Genomic DNA, 22120 nt, shown 5'->3' on the forward strand with positions numbered 1-22120 from the left:
AAGGTAACCATTTCCAGTATAAACTCCACACACAAAAGTGTGATATACACCAAAACAGAAATACCTAATTCAAAGACCTATTGACATGAACTGGATATTGCTTCTTAACTTGTACTTACAGCATATTTGCTAATGACTGCTTTCCTCTATTTTAAGCGTCGTCTTTGCATCTACTTTGTAAATGTGCCTGGAGTTCTAGTTAAAACAACAAGCACAATACCGAAAAATAAAAATAAGAGGTCAAGGAAACAAGTAACCTGAGATATGGACTATCTGCAGCAGGGGTAGCCAACACAGTATGCAGCAGATACTGTTGGACTATAATTCCCATCAACTTTAACCATTGGACATACTGGCTCGGAACACCACATAGGCTACCCCGGCTCCCATTCAGAACAGACATTAAAGGTTCTTTGTACAACATGGGATTAACAGCAATTCAAACTCCTTTTGGCCAGGTTGGGGTGAGATGGGGTGAGTGGATTGAGGAAAGGCATCTCTTCATCTAGCCCTGCTGATCTCCACCAGTACAGAGCTTCTGCTTCTGCCCTTGGGTTCCCCCTGGTGGCAGCCAGCAAAAAGTCCTCCAGTTAGATGTCCTGGGGGCCAGCCCCACTGCCATTAATTACATGACAGCTTTGCAATCTCCCTTTCACATCTACCACCCATCCCAGTCGGCATGTTTTGCAGGGATGCAAATGCAACAGTGTCCTCAGCACTCCTATAAAGCCTCACCAGGCAACAGCCAGGGTTAGGATTGCAACGTAAGTCTCTGAATGTTATTTTTTTAAAGTCTCTGAACTTTGAATTCTTTTCAGAGAACATTTTGTACTTGGGAACCTCAGTTTCTATAATTATTCCACTAAAGTGGATTCAGCAAACTTTCAGATTTTCAGAGGATCAGAGTTTCAGGATTCAGGAAAAGCAAAAGGAAGAACTTCTTCACACAATGCATAGTTAAGCAACTGAATTTGCTACCACAAGATGGTAACCATCTTGGAAGGCTTGGAAGGGTTCAAGCAAATTTGTGGAAGATAAGGCTCCCAATGGCTCCTAGTCGCAATGTCTAGTATGTCTTGGAATAAGCTTTCCTTCACAAGCAGGATGACTTGAATTTTACATTTTTTAAAAAAGTTAAAGTTCTTAGGAAATAGATAACAGGGATTTCTTCCTATGTGTGTGCTTTTCTTTTTATTTTACTACAGTTTTAAAAATTGTTTTATCTTGTCTCTACTACAGCTTTTTATTGGCTGCTTTTACTGACTTATCTTAATTCATTTTGTTGTTTTACTTTTATTGCTTATTTTGTACACCACTGTGAATAAATTTTCATGCAGAAAAGCAGGATGTAAATAACATGAAATAAGACAAATCTTTCCTGTAATACCGGAGAACGCCAACTTATGAACCTAGGAAGTTGCCTTACACAGAGTCAGACCATCTAGGTCAGTACTGTCTACGATGGCTGGGAACAACTCTCTTGGAAGAGGGTTTTCCCAGCCATCTCTGGAAATACTGAGGGTTGAACCTGGGACCTTTTGCATGCAAAGCATGCGCTCCATCACGGAGCAACAGTCTTGCACCCAGCTCTTGCATCTTAAACAGAACTATACATAAGCTGCACATAAAATATTCAATAATTCTGTGCCATGGTAACTCAATCTGTGCACCAAAAATCTGCAATATTCTGCAAGACAGACATTCTACATTATGCATTTTCTTAATTTTGATCATTTAACTCTGCTCCTGCTGATCATGGAGAATGGATAACAGTTATGCAGGGGACTACTGTCTTGTCAGCTGACCATCAGAAATTCTGCTTGACACCATTTCCTGTACAAGAGAGTTCATTAAGCAGTCCCTACATGTTTTCAAGCCTATCTTCACAACTGTGAGAGCTAGATTTGCTTTTTTATTTTATTTTTAAGTGAGATAAGATCTTCAGTATACCAAGTGGTACACCAGGATACCAAGGTTAGCAGTCACATAATGGACAGAAAAGTCATAGAATCATAGAATTGTACAGTTGGAAGGGACCATGAGGAACTAATTCTAATCAACCCCGTACAATGCAGAAATCTTCTTGCCCAGCGTGGGGCTCAAACCCACAACCACGAGGTTAAGAGTTTCATGCTCTCTTGAACATATAAGCATCATTAAGTTTAAACATACAAAACTGAGTTATGCAAGAGTCTGACACTTGATTCATCTAGCTTAGTATTGTCTCCTATAACTAGGAGTGGCTCTTCATGATCTCAGACAAAAATCTTTCCCATCACCTGGTTTCTGAGTGCTTTTAATCAGAGGTGCAAGGGATTATACCTGGGTCCTCTCGCATGCAAACATGTGTTCTATAAATTGTGGCCACTCCCCTCCTCCTTGCTGATATTTAAAAAAGGATGCTCTATCTTGCAGTGTCCATTTTCAGTGGGGGGGGTGGCTATGCCAAAGCAAACGAGAGTTAATCAAAAACAGTCATAGAAAAAAGTCAAACACAAACAGGCAGCTGCACGGATGATTAGGTTGCAAACACATTTTGAGAAAAACTGTTTGTCAAGGCCTGACTAAACCCAATACATGAAGCATCTCTCACTTCCTTCCCACCAAAGTTGTCAACTCCCTCTCCAGCTAACAAAGCATGCCGGAGAACCAGAACGTTGCCAGCCCATCACCCATGCCTTCCCAAAGTGAACATTAACTTCAATTTGAAAAAACTGATAGGAGAAAACAGAAAAATCAAGCGGAACATGGGCACCCTCTCCACTGAAGAGTCAGGCACTCTTAAAAGCAGAGAATGACAGAAAAACGCAACAGAGCCAAGCAGAAAGCTGCACAATGCCAGCAAAGCAGCAGGTGACAGCAGAGCTTAAAATTTCTCCTGGGTTCTGGAATCTCACAGCAGGCAACCTCTGGCATTTGGGCCCAGACAATGTGAGACGAGCTGTGTTCTTGCTGTGACAAAACACCCCGCCCAGAAACAGTCACCATTAGCATGTGTTCTGCCAGTGAGAAACCTCCAGAGCCAAAGGACAAGTGCAGCAATTAGAATGCAGGGAGGGAGGGGGGCAGGAGCTGTTTAACTGCACGACCCCAGAGGTCAGTGCATCTGACTCCTAGCACTTCCATAAATATTACATGAATGTGGGGAGGGGATGTTTTAAGCTTCCCTGAAAGAATTCTCCCTTTGACCCTTCCCCTCATTCTCACATTCTACATGCAGCTCAACATGTTAGCAACGTTATGTACACATGCAAAAGGCCAGATAATAATTTGTGTAAATGAAGGGAAGTGGATAAAAGTGTTGACTGCAGGAGTGACCTAGAAAAAGCAGGGATCTCCAATACCCATCCTTGTTCCATATGCAACAGTTCTTCTATATAATGCATTTATCATCTGCTCGGAGTCAGTGCCTCACAATCAGATCCATCAAAGCACAGGACACCGGGAAAGGGAAAACAGAACTTTCAGCAGTACATGGATCATGCAAGATATAAAGAGGCAACTTGCCATACGACTGTAATTGCATTCCGTCACCACTGAACCTCATCTACCATGGGTAGGGATGCGAAATGAACTGGTTTGCTCTGAATTTCAGAGTGAACTGACCTGATCTGCATCTCCAGGATTAACGCACAGAATAAAATGTGATTTTGTGAACCTATGGCCACCCACACGCCCTCAAGTCTTTCCTTGGCCACACATGGCATATTCCTACAACTTTTCTTTGCAAAAAAAAAAGCTCTAGCATCTCCACAGCTCTTTTCGGAATATATATACACACATACCAGCCCTGTTTTGCCTTTCTTAAAAACAAAATTAATGTCACCTGAATAGTCTTCCCCAACCTGGTGCCCCAGGTTGTAATCCAGGTTTTGGATTACAACTCCCTTCATTCCTCAACACTGACCATGTTAGCAGCGGGTGATGGGAGTTATAGCCTAAAAGGAAATGGAGGGCACCAGTTGGGAAAGGCTGCACTAGAGAGAGAGAAGAAACAGAATTCACCTAGCATGAGGCTCTCACCAAACCATCCTGCTTGCATGTAATATAGTAATCACCAAGTGACTCAGTGATCCTAGTGTACCTCTAAGCCTGATAACTATTTGACCATTTAGACATTTCCCACACTGGTGGTAAGAAGGCAAGGTCTGCAAGTATCCTGGAACTGAGAAAGAGCCCCAGCCTTCATGCATCTCCTATGATCGTGCTCTAATGCTCCTTGACATCCCTCTGAAGACGGTGAGCTATTTGTAGTCACCACCATGATTTGTTAGTAATTATTTTCATGGTGTCACATTGCTGTCACACTGCTAACAAAGAGACAGGCAGCCTGAGGCTGCTTGCAAGAGACACTCAGAAAATGTGGCGGGGGGTGGGGGGGGGTGGGATTGTCAGGCACCCAAAGACTCTCTTTGCTCAACAGAGCTTTCGAACCAGAGCCCTTACAATAGCCTAAAATCAATGGTTCCTCAGAAGCAGCAAGCCAGCACTATCTTGCACTTTGGCCACAGAGGCTGAAATTAATTACTATCCTCCTCCGCACTATCCCTGAAACAAAGCCAACAAAGCCAGCGGGTTCGGGGTAGTTTTAGATTTCCTTAAGCTATTAACGTGTAAGAGATCTAAAGCAAAGACACATACAAAATGTGGGTGCAGATGACTTTAGCTATCTCCTTTCAAGCTGCATTTTCCCCCCAAGCACAGCAAAACCACTGCAAAGTCTACAGTATCCCAGTATCGGCAAATATGCTAATTTATACACAGTGACAATGTGCTGTATTTCTTCAGTCTGGCCGCCTTAGCTGTTTAGCATTTCCCAGTGCTAAGGGACAGTTGCAGAGAGAGAGAGAGAGAGAGAGAGAGAGAGAGAGAGAGAGAGAGAGAGAGAGACTGTCACAGCTTAATGGCTTGTGCCCGTTACCTTGCCCTCGTGTCACTGACATCCCAAGAACTTCCTATATGCCAGCTCCATCCATCCATCTTGCACCTGTGACTGTGATACTTCAGACTGACTTGTCAGTCAAAGGTAATCATCCTTCCCCCACTATCTGCATTGCTTGCTTGGTCCCATGAGAAATGTCAGCAATTCGAAGACCTGGTATGTTGCACAATACAAATACAGTCAAATGAAAGTGAGCTGCCACACCAGCTGACCCTTCAGGCTGCCTTGATTCCAGCTGCATAGAATAAGGGTGAACATGGCTCCTTGAACAATCCTAAATGTTCACAGCATCCAATAGGTATGATCTTCCTTCTGCTCAATGTAACAGCTTGCACATCATACATCACAACAACTGAAGAAAAGTGCCAAAGAATTCTGAGGACATTAAAACTAATTGAAGAAGCTTAACCTGGCGAGTGTGTGTCACATAAAGACAAGTTGCGAAACTTACCATATGCTCCAAAAATTGATACGTCCCCCCCCCCCCTTTGAATGGCCCTAATCACTACTTAGAACGTTTAAACGGTCCATAAAATGTAACTGATGCAACAACTCATGGGGCTGCAAAATGATGTCACAATTCAAGAGGATGGTTTGACCTCATCTGTACCTGCAGAATTAATGGAAGGAGGATGTTGGTTCCAAGTTTGCACTGTTTCCATGAGCCACCAAAGTCCTAGCACAACGATAGCTAAAGAACATGCAGATACATTCACACCTCAAAAGGCAGAAATCGTGAAACATTGTTCAGACAGCCTGATAATGTTGGCATCGATGCAGCACAGAAAGGATAAATAATTTAACTTCAGCCATACCTAATACTCCTTGCTATTTAACTTTACCCAGAATCCATTTTGGAAACGATGCCTTATGAGGAACGGCTAAGGGAGCTGGGCATGTTTAGCCTGGAGAAGAGGAGGTTAAGGGGGGATATGATAGCCATGTTCAAATATATAAAAGGATGTCACATAGAGGAGGGAGAAAGGTTGTTTTCTGCTGCTCCAGAGAAGCGGACACGGAACAATGGATCCAAACTACAAGAAAGAAGATTCCACCTAAACATTAGGAAGAACTTCCTGACAGTAAGAGCTGTTCGACAGTGGAATTTGCTGCCAAGGAGTGTGGTGGAGTCTCCTTCTTTGGAGGTCTTTAAGCAGAGGCTTGACAACCATATGTCAGGAGTGCTCTGATGGTGTTTCCTGCTTGGCAGGGGGTTGGACTCGATGGCCCTTGTGGTCTCTTCCAACTCTATGATTCTATGATTCTATGATTCTATGATTTTGCTTGTTCCCCATCCCTCCCATATGATAGTACAGTCATACCTTGGGTTGAATATGCTTCATGTTGAGCGCGTTCGACTTGCACTCTGTGGCAACCCGGAAGTAATGGAACGCAATACTTCCGGGTTTCGCCGCTCGCGCATGCGCAGACGCTCAAAATGGCGTCACACGCATGCACAGAAGCGGCGAAAAGCAACGTGCACGTGCGCAGACATGCCGTCGCTAGTTACGTTTATTTCTGGATGCGAACAGGGCTCCGGAACGGATCCCGTTCACATCCTGAGGTACCACTGTATATACTACTTTTTCAGCTTCAAAGTACTGCCTCTAACAATATTGAAGGTTCTTGGTCAAACAAAGGGTCAGAAACCTTTTTCAGCCATGGGCTGGTCCACCGTCCCTCAGACCATGTGGTGGGCCGGACTATATTTTTTTTTGGGGGGGGGATGAATGAATTCCTATGCCGCACAAATAACCCAGAGTTGCATTTCAAATAAAAGGACACATTCTACTTATGTAAAAACACGTGGATTCCCACGGGCCTTAGGTTGCCTATCCCTGGGCAAACACATAAAGCGGAGCCTACAGCCAAAACAGATCATCCTGTATCTTAACAGGTTTCATCTCTGACCTCTGCCTTTCACTAACAACTTAAACAGATAACTGCCATTTAACTCAATTTTGCTACAATCTAGCCAGCCAAAGAACAGAGCCCTAGAGTTTTCAGCATCACACAAAAAAACTCCAGATCTCTAGACCTAACAGAATGGAAAAGGAGCTCCAAGATTATCTACCTAACCCGAAGCACTGAAAGAATTATCTAGATCACATCTGGGCAACTTAATACCCATATGCCAAATACAAATTAAGGGCATCCTTTCTGTAGCTTGTCAAGTATTCACTGCACCACATAGCAGGCTAGCTACCATCTTACATTGTATTTTATTACACTTTAGCCCAGTATTTCTTTTAGGAAATAGCTCTGTCCATTTGGCAGAATGCAGTGTCAGCAAACCCAAAGTGTAAGTTCTCTTCCCTATCATGGTCCAGAAAGCTTCAGCAGGTATACAATCCAACCTACGCTCAAAAAGTCATCCAGCAGAATGCTATGCTAACTGATTGTGTCTCCCCATTCTTATTAAAATATCATCAAGCAAGGAAGTTGGTCAATAACCTCAAAAAAACACCTATATGAATATTTGGCAATATGCAAATATAAATATAATTGATGAATAATCAATTACAAAGCTGGTGAAAAATCAATTTAAAATATCTAATCAGCTAACTTTCCTATTTCTTGATTTTCTTAGACCTCATGTGGAACATGCATCAACAGAATATTGTCCTGATTAAAGGAAGTAATAGTACCACTCTATTCTGCCTTGGTCAGACTACACCTGGAGTACTGTGTCTAGTTCTGGGCACCACAATTTAAGAAGGATGTTGACAAGCTAGACAAGATGGTCAAGGGTATGGAAACCAGGTCTTATGAGGGATGGTTGAGGGAGTTGGGTATACTTAGCCTGGGAAAGAGGAGACAAAGGAGATATGATAGCCATCTTCAAATATCTAAAGGGTTTATTTACTTATTTATTAAATTTGTATACTGCCTTCATTCAAAGATCTCAGGGCAGTTCACAGCAAAAATACAAGATAAAAACACAAAACACATAATAAAAATAAGAACAAAAACAAAACAATAAACCCCTTCACCCTCACTCCCTCCCCTTGCTGCTGGTGTGATACAAATGACTAATGCAGTATGTGTGGGTTAGTGGGCGGGTATTTCATTTATCACAGTTTTAAGGGAGAAAAGCATGCTCACAGTGACATAAAATAAATGCTTATGGACTAGTAGCTTTTACAGACTTTTGTATGGCTATGCTACCCGCAGTACAACCACTGCCAGTCTCCGCATACTTTTTCTCAGTCTCAACTACAAGAAAATAGGACAATGCCACCACCCACCCCAATTATGAGTAATAAATTAATTTTTATTAAATAACTAATCACTCTCTCTCTAATATTCTACCCTAGATATCAGTTTCTCTTATGTTTTGCCCCCTTTCTTAGCGTTTTACTATCCCTTGTGATACTGTTGTCTGGCTTCATTCCCATGGTCTTAATTTCCAAACCAATACCACTGTGCTCTCTCAACTTACACTGTGTCAAAGCTCATTATGCTTTCAGCTAACACACCACCAACCCCTTCAGATACAGGGATGAAGCTCTTACCCTTTGTGTATAGAAGATTAGACAAGCTGAAGTTTGCCGTCCATAGCAAGGTAATCCCTACGTGAACGGCTTAGTTACAAGCATCTCACCCAAAACCAATTCCTAGAAACCACAGGGAGAGGGAGAGAGGGGGGAGGAAGACACTTGCAGGATTCGACATACAACCCTCCATTCCCAAACAAAGCAAGAAAAAGAAAGCAGCAGAAAAGGTAAGAATGCAGAGCCATAAAATTAGAAAATACAGGACTGAGAAAGCGGGTGCTTGGATTACAAAACTAGTTTAAGTTTCCTTTTGTCTTGAAGAGTGAGAGATTTGGGGGTAAAATAATAGTCAGGGGTTTAGAAGAAGCTGACTGCCTGCAAAAGGTTCAATCTGGCCTCCCATGCTCATTGATATCTTTATGTATTTGCTGGGAAAAGTCATCTAGGGGTTTGAGTTGAAGTAGCACCAAAACAAAATGGCATTCATTTCTACCTGTCTACCCATGGGAGGTTATGGAAGCCCTCCACCTAGACAAGAGGAGGTGCTGTGGATTGGAAAGTCACAGTCTCCAGATTCAGATGCACAAGTAGTCCTAGATGGAACTGTGGCCCCCAAGGAACAGCAACCGCAAAAAAATCCAGAACAGATTTAACAGATGAAAGGGAAGAGGAGGGAGGGAAATTTACACTGTGCAAACAAACATCCTTGCACTAATGGAACTACTGTGTTGGCTACCACTAATGTTCTGTCGGTTTTAACTCTAATGGGGAAGTTATGGCCTAAATTTTATAAAGATTTAATTCTGCAATGTTGCATGTTGGTAATTGGTTGTGAGCCACTTTGTGAAGAAAAAATTTCCCAAAAAGTGGGGTATAATTTTTTTAAATAAATAAAAGCAATAGCCAGATGAAGCAGAATTCAGTACATACACAGTACACACATAGGTCTTCTACTTGTTTATTCCAGAACATATTATGCTGACAGCAATTTTTATGGTGAAGCATGTGATGTAGCAGCATAGGTATTATATGTACTCGGAAAAACAAGCCAAGGATCAGCACTTAACCATGGTTTCCCATTCCCATTCCCAACTGAAACAATGCTTAATGATTTCAAGACAAGCAACTTTGAACTATGGCTTAATATCCTGGCTTGTTTTGAAGCCACTAACCATACTTTCCAGATTCTCACATATTGGGGAGCTATGATTAAGTGAGGAATCTTGTTCTGTTGTTTGCGTGAAGGGAGGAGCTAAAGGACAGAAAAGGGACTGCCTGCAGCAGTTGCGTACTGCTCATGCATATCTTAACTTTTTAAAAGTTAAGAGAATAGTTAAGAGAGAATATTTGGCTTAATAGCATGTGAAAAGTGGTCTATCTGCTAGGATTATTAAAGGATTGTGAATTCTGCATTTGCATGGCTTGACTGCAGAATACACATAATCCTGCCCTTAATTCGCCATTGCTACACCTGTGATGTAATCAGTTGTGAGATCTGACAAATTCTCCAGGCAGAAATTTTAAATGCTTGGCATTATTCGAAGCAACTTATTTGTGAGACTGGTTAGGTTTGTGTTGTTCTTTTTAAGATGCAGATTTCTTGATTCGGGAGCAAAATCCTTCACTCAACGAATACAGGGCAACAAGCACAATAACACTATTCCTAAAAAGCCACACATCCACCAGTATTAGCATCTCGGGAAGCAGTCCTTCACACTAGAAGATATTAGAACTGTGCATGAGTCGACAGTATTAACAGTGAGGTCCAGTGTAGCATGAGCAAATGCAACACGATACTTCCTTCTCCTCCAATCTGTAGCATATTGCACACCTCCAAAATCTCCAGAACAGATTGTGGAGTCACAGGTGGAGACTGGAAGGTGAAGGAAAGAAAGCAGAATTCCAGCTGCACACATGGATTTCAGCAAGCAGGTGGATCTTACTGGGTGCCGCCATAATACTGGACTTCAGTTAACGTAAGCCTAGAACATGGTTGGTAACTTAAGACCTTGGATCTATGAAAGTCAAGTGGTTTATTCTCTGAGCTTATAATAGAGAGCTTCTGCCCTTTCCATTGTTCTTGATATATTCTGAACGTGGCATCGCCAACTCTTCTTGTAAAACTTGGACAAGGGAAAATTAAAAACAGTAAAATCAAATTAAGCAATGGTATAATTCACTGCTAAGGATTCACTAATGTGCATCCCAAGAAATGCACCAAGAGCTATAAATGTTTCTAGTATGTTTTATCACCATATTAGAAAGCAAGCATTTGCTTTTTAACCACTTACTTATCAAAATAAAAACTTCTGAGCAAGTAGTTTCCTGGAGAGAAATGAATTAGTCAAGTCTTTCCTGCCATGGAAATAATCAGATACGCATTTTCATGTCTTAGAAATTTAGCTTTTGCAGGTGGGACTTGTTCTGCTTCTCATCCTCAGCCCCAAACAGTACTTAATAGTCTGTTTGGATCAAACTAAAGGTTCATCCATCCCATAGTGGTCATTGAGATCCTTTGGGAAAGCCCACTGGAAGCAGAGCGTGAAGGCAACAGCCTTCCTCTGCTGCTGCCCACAGTAAAAAGTAGGTTCCATTGAACTATCATGGCTAATAGGCATTACAGACACATTTGCCAAATCCCCCTTTGAAGTTAGTCAAGCCAGTGGCAATAATGACATCTTCTGTCAGACAGAAGATGGATCTCTAGTCTGACCCAGCTTGGCAACTATTATACTAAGTTATCTTGGGTGCTACTCCAAGTCAACACAAAAGTGAAGTTCCTTCATGATATAAATGGGGTGCAGTATGACAGCCTGTTCCTTGTATGTGTGGAGGACCTTCTCAGGGGTGCCTACTATTTTTATATTATATGCAGGTTGTGAATAAGAGCAGAATGAACAGGGTGGAGATCAAGCCTCTATATCAGCTTCCAGAAAATCAGACAAGGTTGAAATATCTATGCTCTACTTCTGGTTCTCCTGGATGGTAATGATGAAGCTAGACAGGCTGAATTATCCAGGATATAGCACAATGCATCAATATAATGATATAGCAGACAGGAAAGAATGACTCACCAGGTGCTGGTTTGCTTTGAGCAGAGAGAAAAAGAATACAATGCCACCCCACCATACTGTTGGAACAGGGAGATTTTCCACAGAGATACAGGGCAGAACAGGGAGGCTTACTCAGGGGGAAGCCTGGTGTGAATAAGCCTGAGGTAGTTCCCTCATCTGGCCCCTCCAAGGAAGCAAGACCCAGTGGTTTGTAACACAAAATACACCATTCACTGCTCATAACAAACAATACACATAAATCCCACGCTACACTGGTTTCCAAGAATGAGCTGCTTACCCCAAGTCCAAGCTTTGCCTTGCAGTTTCACATTCTCACGTAGCTCCTTGGAATCCCCTTCCCACAGCACTTGTTCTCAGGCCTAAGGTCCCATAAGCTTAACAAGGCTGAATCTCCACTCACACATTTCAGCCTGGCAGGTCTGGTGCCTCTTATCTCGAGCTTCAGGTAGTTTCTTTTTAATTAATAGCATTTCTGTATCGATGGAGGAAACTCTAACACCCAGAATGAATGGCCCTCTCTCATTAGATCCACTGCTGTCATGATGTATTCAAGCTGTGGAGGAGAATTCATTTCCTCTCAGGTGCATGGACTTTTCTTTTCCTTAGTGGGGGGAGGTTTTTAGAATGAGTGACGGTATTTGCCAAACCTGACATGAGACTACGTTGATGTGAAATGCCTTTGTCAGGACAACCCTTCAGAAAGGTGATGTTCCCACTCAGGGGCTTTTTCCTCGTTAAAGAAATTGCATCTTAACAAGGAAAGGAGGCTAGTAAGCAGGAGGAGAACAGCTGTCTTCCTTTTGCCAATCCGATTCCTGCTGATCAGTGGGGGCTGGGAGTCAGGAAATCCATCCATGCACATGTTGGGTACAGAATCAGCACCTGGTTTCTTCTGGGCAACAACTCACCACGTATCCCAAACAGGTCCATGATACTATTCTGACCTAAGCTCATCACTGCTGGATATTCACTTATGCCTAGCTGCTGTCAACATCTAATGAAGAACCCTGGAACCCTGAAGCTAAACAAAATAATGTGACAGTATGCCAGCTACGAATCTACTGGAACAGAAACAGCCTTGCTTCAGTTATCCATTACCTGGTAACTTCCTGTGTGGACTATTGCAATGCACTGGGTATGGGAATGCATTTGAAAATGGTTTGGAAACTCCAGTTAATTCAGAATATGACCATGAGACTGCTAACTGGGACCAGATGATATGAGCACATCAAGCCAGTACTTCAATCCCTTCACTGGTTCTGTTTCCAGAAGGAGTTAAAAAAGTATTGGTGTTTACTTTTAGGGCCTTTCAAAGCTTAGAACAAAGATACTGAAGAACTCTTTTCGTTCTATCCCTACACATACCTACCTAACACTTCAGATTTTCTTCAGGTCCAGCTTCATGTGCCCCTACCAGGTGAGGTGCAGGATGTGGCCCCTCAGATGCTGCTGCACTACAACTCACCTTCTTCCTATCAGACATGCTTGCTGGGGCCTTTAGGAACTATACATAAGCAATATATGAAGGGTCACAGGTTAGCACCCCTACTGCAACAACAAGGGATAAAACCTTAGATTTTTTTTTTCTGAAATACTGAAAGAAAGAGGATGGAAAGTACTGAGAAAGAGCCACTGATTCTTATTCCAACAATGAATTGGAACTGTAAAAAAAACACACACCACATGTTTGCTCCTTGTACTAAAATGCCCATTAAAGATAAGCACAAGATAGAGAGCTCCCTCAAGTGCAGAAGATATATTTTCAGAAATATATCATTTAATTTTCCTGTTATTATCTAGAATAAAAAGATTAATAACTGTTAACCTGACACATATTTTTGCAACTTATTTAATACTAGTCTGACCTTTGACTTTTAAAAAATCTGGATCTGAACCAGTATGATTCCTGAAAACAGGAAACTCACACACTCATCTATCATAAGCAAAACAGCTGTTTATCCTTTGCACAATAATGACATATTAGTTAGCTTCCCTCCAGTGCACTCTTAGAATATAATTGAACTTTGCTGAGGAATACATCTGAGGTATGCTGCACATCCAAGCTACTGTGCCTCTTTTGGTCCTTGAGGCAGCATATCAGCTCTTCACCAATCCCATTTGAAAAGAGATGTAGCTCAGTTCTGCTTTGCTAAATCTTATTTGGCAATGTGTCTAAACACATGCAAACTTAATTAGTTCAGGAGGGAGCCTCAGCATTCATAGTGATGGATAAAAGTAAATGGGGAAATGAGACGAGTCAGGGCTGGCAGCAAGCGCTCTCTCACTCAAGCTCAAGCCATGTTCGCCAACATGCTGCTAATCAGATGTGATGGCACTAAGGCTTCTGCAGCCCATCTCCACTGGGACAAAGTGACGGGCTGTTCATTAACAGGTAGCTGCTGAAGCCCTTACTTCCATGAAGCCGGAATCACAAAACCACAGGTTTCCCACTTGGCACCAGAAACATCCAAGCATTAGCCTCTGAAACTGTTGTGTAAAATAACAATTTAAAATAAGATAAAATGCATGGTGGGGGAGATGAGCCATTTACAACATCTTCTGAGGCTACAATGGAATGTTCTCTCCCACATGAATGAAAATGCATGTAGAAGATACGCAAAGAATGACGTTAACAAACTCAAAAAGGATCTGTGGTGTCTCCTGCTGGCCATGAGGCCTCAAATCCACACTGCAGGAAGGAAAATCATCATTATGTTCTTTTCCCTCACAGAATCATAGAAGTGTATGATATGTTTGTCCTAGATATATTTTGTAAGGCTTCCATAATAGAATTATACACCTCAACTAGCTAGCTCTATTGCTTAACTGATTTAGAATGAAGTCCCTCACTCCTGCCAACCAAGTATCCAACTTAAAATAGGTCTGCACACACTTGAACTATTGCTTCTTGTTCTGTATTTAATGATCCTGGTCTTTCTTCTCTATGTCAGCCTCTTCCACATTCTATTTGCAAACAAGAGCAAATGGACCTGATAAATCTCAGCAAAGCTAGTTCACTCAGCTTTTATGTTTTTTATGCATTTCAAGCTCTTTACCATCTTTGATGCTTGTTCAAATCCTCTCGTTTGTTTGTATCCCCCTTAAAATGTGACACCAAAAACTAGACAAGCTGCTCCAGCTGAGCAGCACCTTCCATCGTTTTTGGAAGCATTTCCGATCATGTGATATATGAATTTGGTTAAATAACTAAATAAAAATGTGGACAGGATTCAACAAAAGAAGATTCACTACCAGGGAGTGTAAAAAGTTGACAACCAGAATATGTAACTCCAAATGCTCCAAGTAAACAACTCCAAATGATGCAGGTAAACAAGCTAAGGTACATGTTTATTTTATTCTGGCAGCTTGGAGGCATGCACGACAACAATCTGAGATTTTTGCAATAAAGACTGAAGGAATGGTGAAAGGTGGCAATGATTATGGAGGCACACAAAGGCAAAAGATACGCATTAAACACAAAAATGTCCTTATGGAGTACCAGAATCCAGCACTGATACAATGGCAATTCCTCACCTAATCCCAAAGACACAGGCTATATAGATATGACCTAAGGGATCACTTGGCCATCTGTACGGACACTGATCCATCACATATGAGAAACTCACCTTCACCAATCAAGTGACCTTCAGACATTTTGGACTACAACTCTCCTCAGTCCCAACCAGCACAGGTGGCTGGGATTGGTGGAAATTGCAGTCCAAAACATCTGGATGACATCAGGTCAGGGAAGGCTTGACTTGCCCACAAAGGTAACTCTGTGTTGCAGATTTAGGGCCAGATGCTCTAACACCAAAAAAAGATGTCGAGAAAGTTGTAGGGATAAATAATGTATATTTAGGCCAATGAAATTCTGAATTTTCTCATACTGATGCTTTAAAGGAAATTAAGCCCTGCTAAATCTCTGCAACAAGGTCAATCTATGGTGGCTTCAAAGAGGGCTCAGATACAGACCGTTCTGCTAACACAAATACAAAAAAGTAATTATTTTGTCAAAAAAAAAGAGCAACACCATTTCTTTCCACATTGGGGTCAGTTCAGCCCCAATTTTTCAAGTTAGCACTAGTAATCAGACCAAGCAAGTAAATGCTCAAGAATCCTTCTCAATGCTGAATGGAATAAGCATGGATTCTCTCTGGGAGCATGCCCTCTTATGACTTGTAGAAATTCACGTGTGATTGAAAGCCAAGCAGCACAGCTAACAAGTTGTGGATGTCAGGTTAGCAATGTATATGTCAAGTGCACAACCTTTTTCTTGTAATATAACCGGCATCACTCTGCTAGAGAGGCAAAGATCGGGTCACATGATCCCCAGTGCTTTCTGTCTGTCCAGATATTACTGATAAACAGGGATAAGTGGCTTTTATGTACATGCACTCAATTAAGGAACATAATAACGCACTGTAGTTGAACAGATTCAAAATGGTTGTGGGATCTCCTGCTGGCCACTAAGTCTCAAATCCTTCTTCACACTGGGTGTGAATGAGAGGATCACAAAGGAAGTACATTTTCACATGCCACATGGAGTATGCCATGAATGGCTTTAAAAGGAGGTTAGTCAAATTCATGGAGGATAAAGCTATCAAGGACTCTAAGTCTTGATGGCTATATACTGCCTACAGGATCAGAGGAAGAATACAGAACACAAGTTGCTGAGGAACAGAAGCAGAGGAGGACCCTTGCTTTCATGTCCATGAGTTTCGGCTTGACTAGTGTGGAAAACAGGAAGCTCAGCTAGATTGGCTTTTGGTCTGATCCTGCAAGGCTCTTATTATGTTCTTAACCCCTTCACATCAGTATAATGCCAGGCACCTTGTGTAGTTCAATAATACAAAATTGTGGCAGACCAAGTCAGGGAGTTACAAAGACATGGAGCTGTATCAGTTCCTCCAGTATTAAGTTGTATTGCTGTTGACTGAAGTGAAGTGCTGTAGCTGATTTTCTATAGAAGGTGTCTAGGAAAAGAGAGCTCTTGGCTAATAAGGCCTCAAACAATGCAGACTAAAATATATGTCAACATCACAACTATTGTTTTAATTTAATTTTGATGTACAGAAGCTGATCTCTTTCAATATGAAAGTAGAGAAAGACCATCCCCTTTTAAACCTGCTGACAGTCTTATTGGGGGGGGGGGGGATAAAAATGAACCCTATACATTCATCTTTTCTCAAGCAAGAAATACAAAGTTCCTTGCTCTTCAAGTTAGTCATCATTTCTGAAAGAAAGGATCTTCAAACAGACAGTAATGTGGTTCAAGTTCAAGAAAAAATGCACCTGCCATTATCCTGCACTCCGTCTCTTTACAATATGGACTATTTAGACAGGGGGGAAATGCTGAGATGCAGGAATGCATCAAAGCGTGCAACTTCTAGGGATACGCGGGGACCTCAGCATCTTGTGTATCTGACCAAGGAAATGATGGGTGCCACCTTTACTCCTAAATGTGGCATGCTCCATAATGTCCCCTCCAAGATGGCTAAGTGCTGGCACAGAGGCAGAGGGAGAGAGTGACAGGTATGATATGACCATCACTAGACATGTATCAGTACCACACCATTTGAAGACACTTTACTTCCAAAAGGGGTGTGCTACAGGATACAGGAGAAATGGTAGCACACACTTCCCTTTACTTCTCCAAAATAAGGAAGACACATGAAAATCCTAACGCAGGAGGAAATATTGAGAAGCGGCAAGAGTGCTCATAGCATGAATGCATAATCCTCCATCCCATACTCACATTACTTTCAAGTCCCAGTCTCCACAGGTTACAAAAATCGACTTGACGCTGGGATCCAAGAGGCCTTCCTTTGCCATCCACTCATCGACCCTCTGAAAGAAACAGATGAGCTTTCTGAGACATGGAAAAGAGACACAACAGTTAAATGCTGATAAGCCTCACAATCACAAGAGAAGAAAATTGTGATCTTATCCGACACGGCTGTCCCCCCCTCCCATCTCATTCTGTGCCCCTCCTCATCTCTATGAAAGTATGCTTGGACCTTTGAAGATTTCTGATAGGAGACATCAAGCGGCCAGAGAAGGGGTGATCTTATCAGGAATCACAACACTTCTGCTTACAGAATGGCCGTCACATTTTAATATTACTTGGCCATTTCCTGTGTGTCTTGAATAGCCTTCCCCACACCATAAAACAGATAGCTTATTAAATCAACAGTTACAAAAGGTCCTTTTTCAACATACCCTAAGCAATTGCTTACAGAATCATGTTTGGATCTGAACAAGCTTGAGGAGACCCATCAAGCAATCAAATGTGGAATAGCGGAGTACAAAAAGAAGGGTTTGTATCCAAATCAGTAGAGAGTGAGAAAGCCTTGCAAATAAATAACCTTGTAAACACAATTATTCCACTGTTTTATTATTCTAACAAATATCAACTTATTCTCTGTAATAGACAGGTGTAAGGACACATTTTCCTCTTTCCAGAAGCAGAAAAGTGGTACAAGAATATGAAACAAGGACAGCAGATAGGGCACAGGGATCAAAAGGGGCTGACAAAATGGGAACAGGCTATATAGTAGGAGCACTGGAAAGACACAAGGAACCATGCAGGGCATTAAAATAACAGGTACTTTCACTATATTGTTTTCTGTGCCTGCTTAAAAAAACCTGTGTTTCATTATGCTCAACACGAATTTAATTTTAACATGCAATTTTAACAGGTGATTTTAGTACACATAATTGTTTTAAAATTACTGATTTTGTAATGTAGCTTGTTTTTAATGTTTGTCTCTTGTTAATAACTTGGAGGTATTTTGCTTGAGTGGTGTACAAATTTCATTAAATGAACGAATACCAAAAAAAAAGACCCCAGGTACATTCTTGACACCTCCAGACACCTCCAGGTAGCAAAGACTCCTGTCTGAAACCCTGCAGAGCCACTGCCAGTCATTTTAGGCAATAGTGATCTAGATTGTCCAGGGGTCTGACTAAATATAGGACAGATTCTCATTTTCTCAGCAGGGTGTATCAATCCTTTGCTGGAGCTGCAATTCTTCAAGTGCCAATGTTACTCAGTAGCTCCACCCTTCTGGATATAATTGTAAAATATAATTGTTTCATACTGAGCACCCTATGCAAATTTTTTCACTTGCCTTATATTTAATGGGACTTCAGGGTCTCGCTGGTGGCCCTAACCACAGAAAGGAGACCCAAAGAGTAGTAAACTATGAAGGTTCATTCCACCTGTCAGGGGAGGTTTTTGAGCAAAGAGCAGAAGAAAAGTCTTCTTATCCGGGCCAGCTGAGGCTGCTTCTAATGCAGTCAGGAGGAAGACTCACAACTGAATAGCATCCAGGGATTCATAGCTGTCCCCTTTCGCCTCACTCAGGCAATTTCAAGCTACCCCTGAAGCAAGAGAGCACAACTTTAACCTCTAATCAGATTTCCTTACACTAGCTGTGGTTACAATTGTTTTGATTAAGAACCATTAGGCACAAATCCTGATGGGAGCAACACATCGAGCTGCAGTCAGAATAGGCTCTCCCTCCTGGAGGACTCCATCCATAGATGCCAAACAACAAAAGCTATTGATTGTAAAAGTACTTTCAGCTAATTAAGCCTTAAATGCGGCAGGAATTCAACATTAAGCAGATGGCACTGTTAAGATTATCTCCTGCATTCAGGACCCTCACAGACAAGATTTCATGGGCACTATTCTTTCTGTTTATTACTGAGCATTTAAGTAGATATGTCCATTAATTTAGCATCTCTCATGCAGTTGTCTTAATGCAACATTGCTGACCCCTGAAGACCATCTCCTGTAAGAGAGTCCCCCCAACACACACCTCCCCTCATGACTTCTGGCAGGAGTCTGGACATGCTGTCAGTACCTTTGACAAGAACAGCTGGAAATGACAGATCAATGGTTCAATATTCTCAACAGCATGTCACTGATGTGACAGCAAATGTTATTCTAATGAAGCTGTAATCATAGTCAAATTACGTGGTTCAATACACAGGAAGAGGAAGGGGGAAGGGAAAGGAGGTGTCAGAGGTCAGGAACTAAAGGTTATTAGGCTTACCTCAAGCACTTGCTGGAGACTGGGCTGCCCATCCACCATGGCTTGAATAATTCCAGTCAGCTGAAACAAAGGAAATGGAGAAAACAAAAACAAAGAAATCAGTGATAACACTAAAAAGAATGGATTTTTCCCCTGCTCTTCTCACTGATACTTCAAAATACTGCTGTGCTGCATATAGATAGTACCAAAGCACGAGCACTCATAGAAATCCAGATGAGAGATCTGCCCGGAGCAAGAAAGAATACTGTTCTAAGCTTCACACTCAGCTAAATTTGAGATTTTAAAGGGAAATAGCTTATTGGAGACCCAAACACAACAGTTATCCCAGTTATAACAGGAACGGTCTTTGGTTAGAACAGCATTTTCTCTCAGCTGAGATTTATTTGAGGCCTGTATCTTTGTCTTGCAGGCTGGGGCTCCGGCTCACCAGTCTGATCTATCAAAATTCATAGAACTAAAATTATTCCTTGCCCAGGCACAATCAATCTTGCCCACATCTCTTCTCTTCTTGTGCACAATAATTTAGCCAATACAGCTGACATATTCATGGGGATGAGTCAGGAGGATCCTCCTCTTTCAATTCAAGGTGTTGGACTAGATGACATCCATGCTTCCTTTCCAGAGCCACATTTCAGTGATTCTATGAACCTGTTCAAGATGTATGTTCAGTGTCCTCCTCAATGTGCCAACTGCTAAGCGCAGTTGGTGGATGAGAGAGAGCCTTTTCAGCTGTGGCATCGAAACTGTGGAACAGATCCACATGCATGTTCATGCACTCTCTCAGCCTCAAACTGTGATTTTGAACAAGTCAGTGTCTCTTACTTACACTCTAGTTCACTTCTCATACAGTAGGGCAGGGGTTTTCAAGCTTTTTGAGTCCATGGCTCCCTTGACCAAGTACATTCTTTCTGCGGCACCCCTGTGGGGCTCATGAGCCAAGTTATGTCACCCCTTGCCTGCAAAGCTGGTAGCCTCTCACCCTTTTTCGAACACCCTCCCTTGTGGTGTGTTCCCTCAGCCTCCTCCCCTCTCCCCTCTCCTTGGGAGTCCTATGGGCAGCCACAGCTGCCATACCTGGTCTCTGAGCTGCCCCGCCTGCCCCAAAGAGAGGTGCCTCCTCACACTGCCCCACATAGGCCTGGGAAGTACCCCCTCACCAGCCGCGAGGCACCATTCGCCTGCGGAGTTTGTAGCCAGGGCTGCTGCAACAAACACCTGTGCAAGCCTTTGGAAGGCAGAGACGCAAGAGGGCATCAGAGGAGGGAGGGAGGGAAGGAAGGAAAGAAGGACGGAAGCCAGTGTTGCCCACGGCACCCCTCACTATCATTCAGGGCACCCCAGGGTGCCACAGCACACTGGTTGAAAACTACTGCTTTAGGGAATGGAAGAGAAGAGACGACAGCCTTGCTATTGGTCACAGAAGAACAGTTGTCATGTAATGATACAATGATATCAGGACCAACAGAGCTATATGAATACTTTCTCCAGAGTATCAAATATTTACCTTAGGGGAGCCCTGCAGTTGGTGCTCTAGTTTAATAGAATAAGTAAAACGCCTGCCATTTTAGTGTGCAAGTTCTTTTAGTGCCATTCCTACTGCATCCCTTATTTACATTTTACAGCCCAAGGTGTCTTTGGACACTCCCATACACTAGTGATTAACACAAGAGAAAAGGACCATAAATAGATAAATAAAATAAACCTCTCCGGAAAAGCGAGGTGCTCAGGGCATCAGTGGTGCTGCTTTCCATGGAATGGAGGAGTAAGTATCAAACATTATCAGACAGGAATACAAAGCTATCGTTCCAATTTTATAGACATTTGCAAATTTAATTTGAGAAGAATACTTTGCATTTTTAAAAAGCGCAAAGACATCATTCTCAGTACTCTTCTTATACTTACACTGTTATTTCAAGAAGATTACCCATGGGTCTACATTAAGCCTGAAGCAAATAAGGTTGTGTTCAATGCTGCTGTTCCACTTGCACAGCAGACTTCCACTTATGCAAGGAAACTTCCCCCTCCTCTCCCCTGCAGCCCCAACTACCTCAAATCTGCTCCAGAAGGTTGGAGGGCCTTCGCAAGCTGATTTTGGGCGTGCACAAGGAGAGGCATGGAAGGGGAAGTCCTGCTGTTCACTTGCAGAGTATTGACTACAACTCAATAGCAGTGATAGCCTAGAGTGAAAGGGTGGGGTGATCATTTTGCTTAACAAAATACACCAAACTGATGACAAAAACACAGAGGTTAGTTAGTCCCAGGCCTCTGTTCTGATACAGGAAACCCTAATCCTTATGTACCATTGGGAGATGCTTAATAATAAAAACTCCATACACAAACCCTTCACAACTTCCCTCCCCGCATCCCACCAGGGTGATCTACCACCATGTGCCCTGTGGGAAGGATTCCAGGAGTAGAAGGAAGGCTGCTGCAGCTGGACTATTTCCTTCCCACAGGATCCTGATGGGTTTTTAATAGTATTGTTGTCAGGGGTTCAGGAGAAGAGTCACTGGAGAGGCAGGAAACGGAGAGCGAGGGGGAGGAGTC

General features: G+C 42.3%; 1 protein-coding gene across 2 annotated transcripts in view; it reads right to left on the bottom strand.

Moving 5' to 3' along the window:
• Window positions 1-22120, bottom strand: part of ERI3 (ERI1 exoribonuclease family member 3) — a 200324-nt gene that overhangs the window by 129489 nt on the left and 48715 nt on the right. For both annotated transcript variants that reach the window (XM_083446137.1, XM_083446138.1), the window contains exons 4-5: window positions 19574-19633; window positions 17269-17360 (exon numbers count right to left, since the gene is read on the bottom strand). In XM_083446137.1, the coding sequence (XP_083302263.1) occupies window positions 17269-17360; window positions 19574-19633 (152 nt within the window). The remainder of the gene's footprint in view (window positions 1-17268; window positions 17361-19573; window positions 19634-22120) is intronic.

This window comes from Podarcis tiliguerta, assembly GCF_965153285.1.
Source record: "Podarcis tiliguerta genome assembly, chromosome: 6".
In the NCBI taxonomy this organism is placed as follows: Eukaryota; Metazoa; Chordata; class Lepidosauria; order Squamata; family Lacertidae; genus Podarcis; species Podarcis tiliguerta.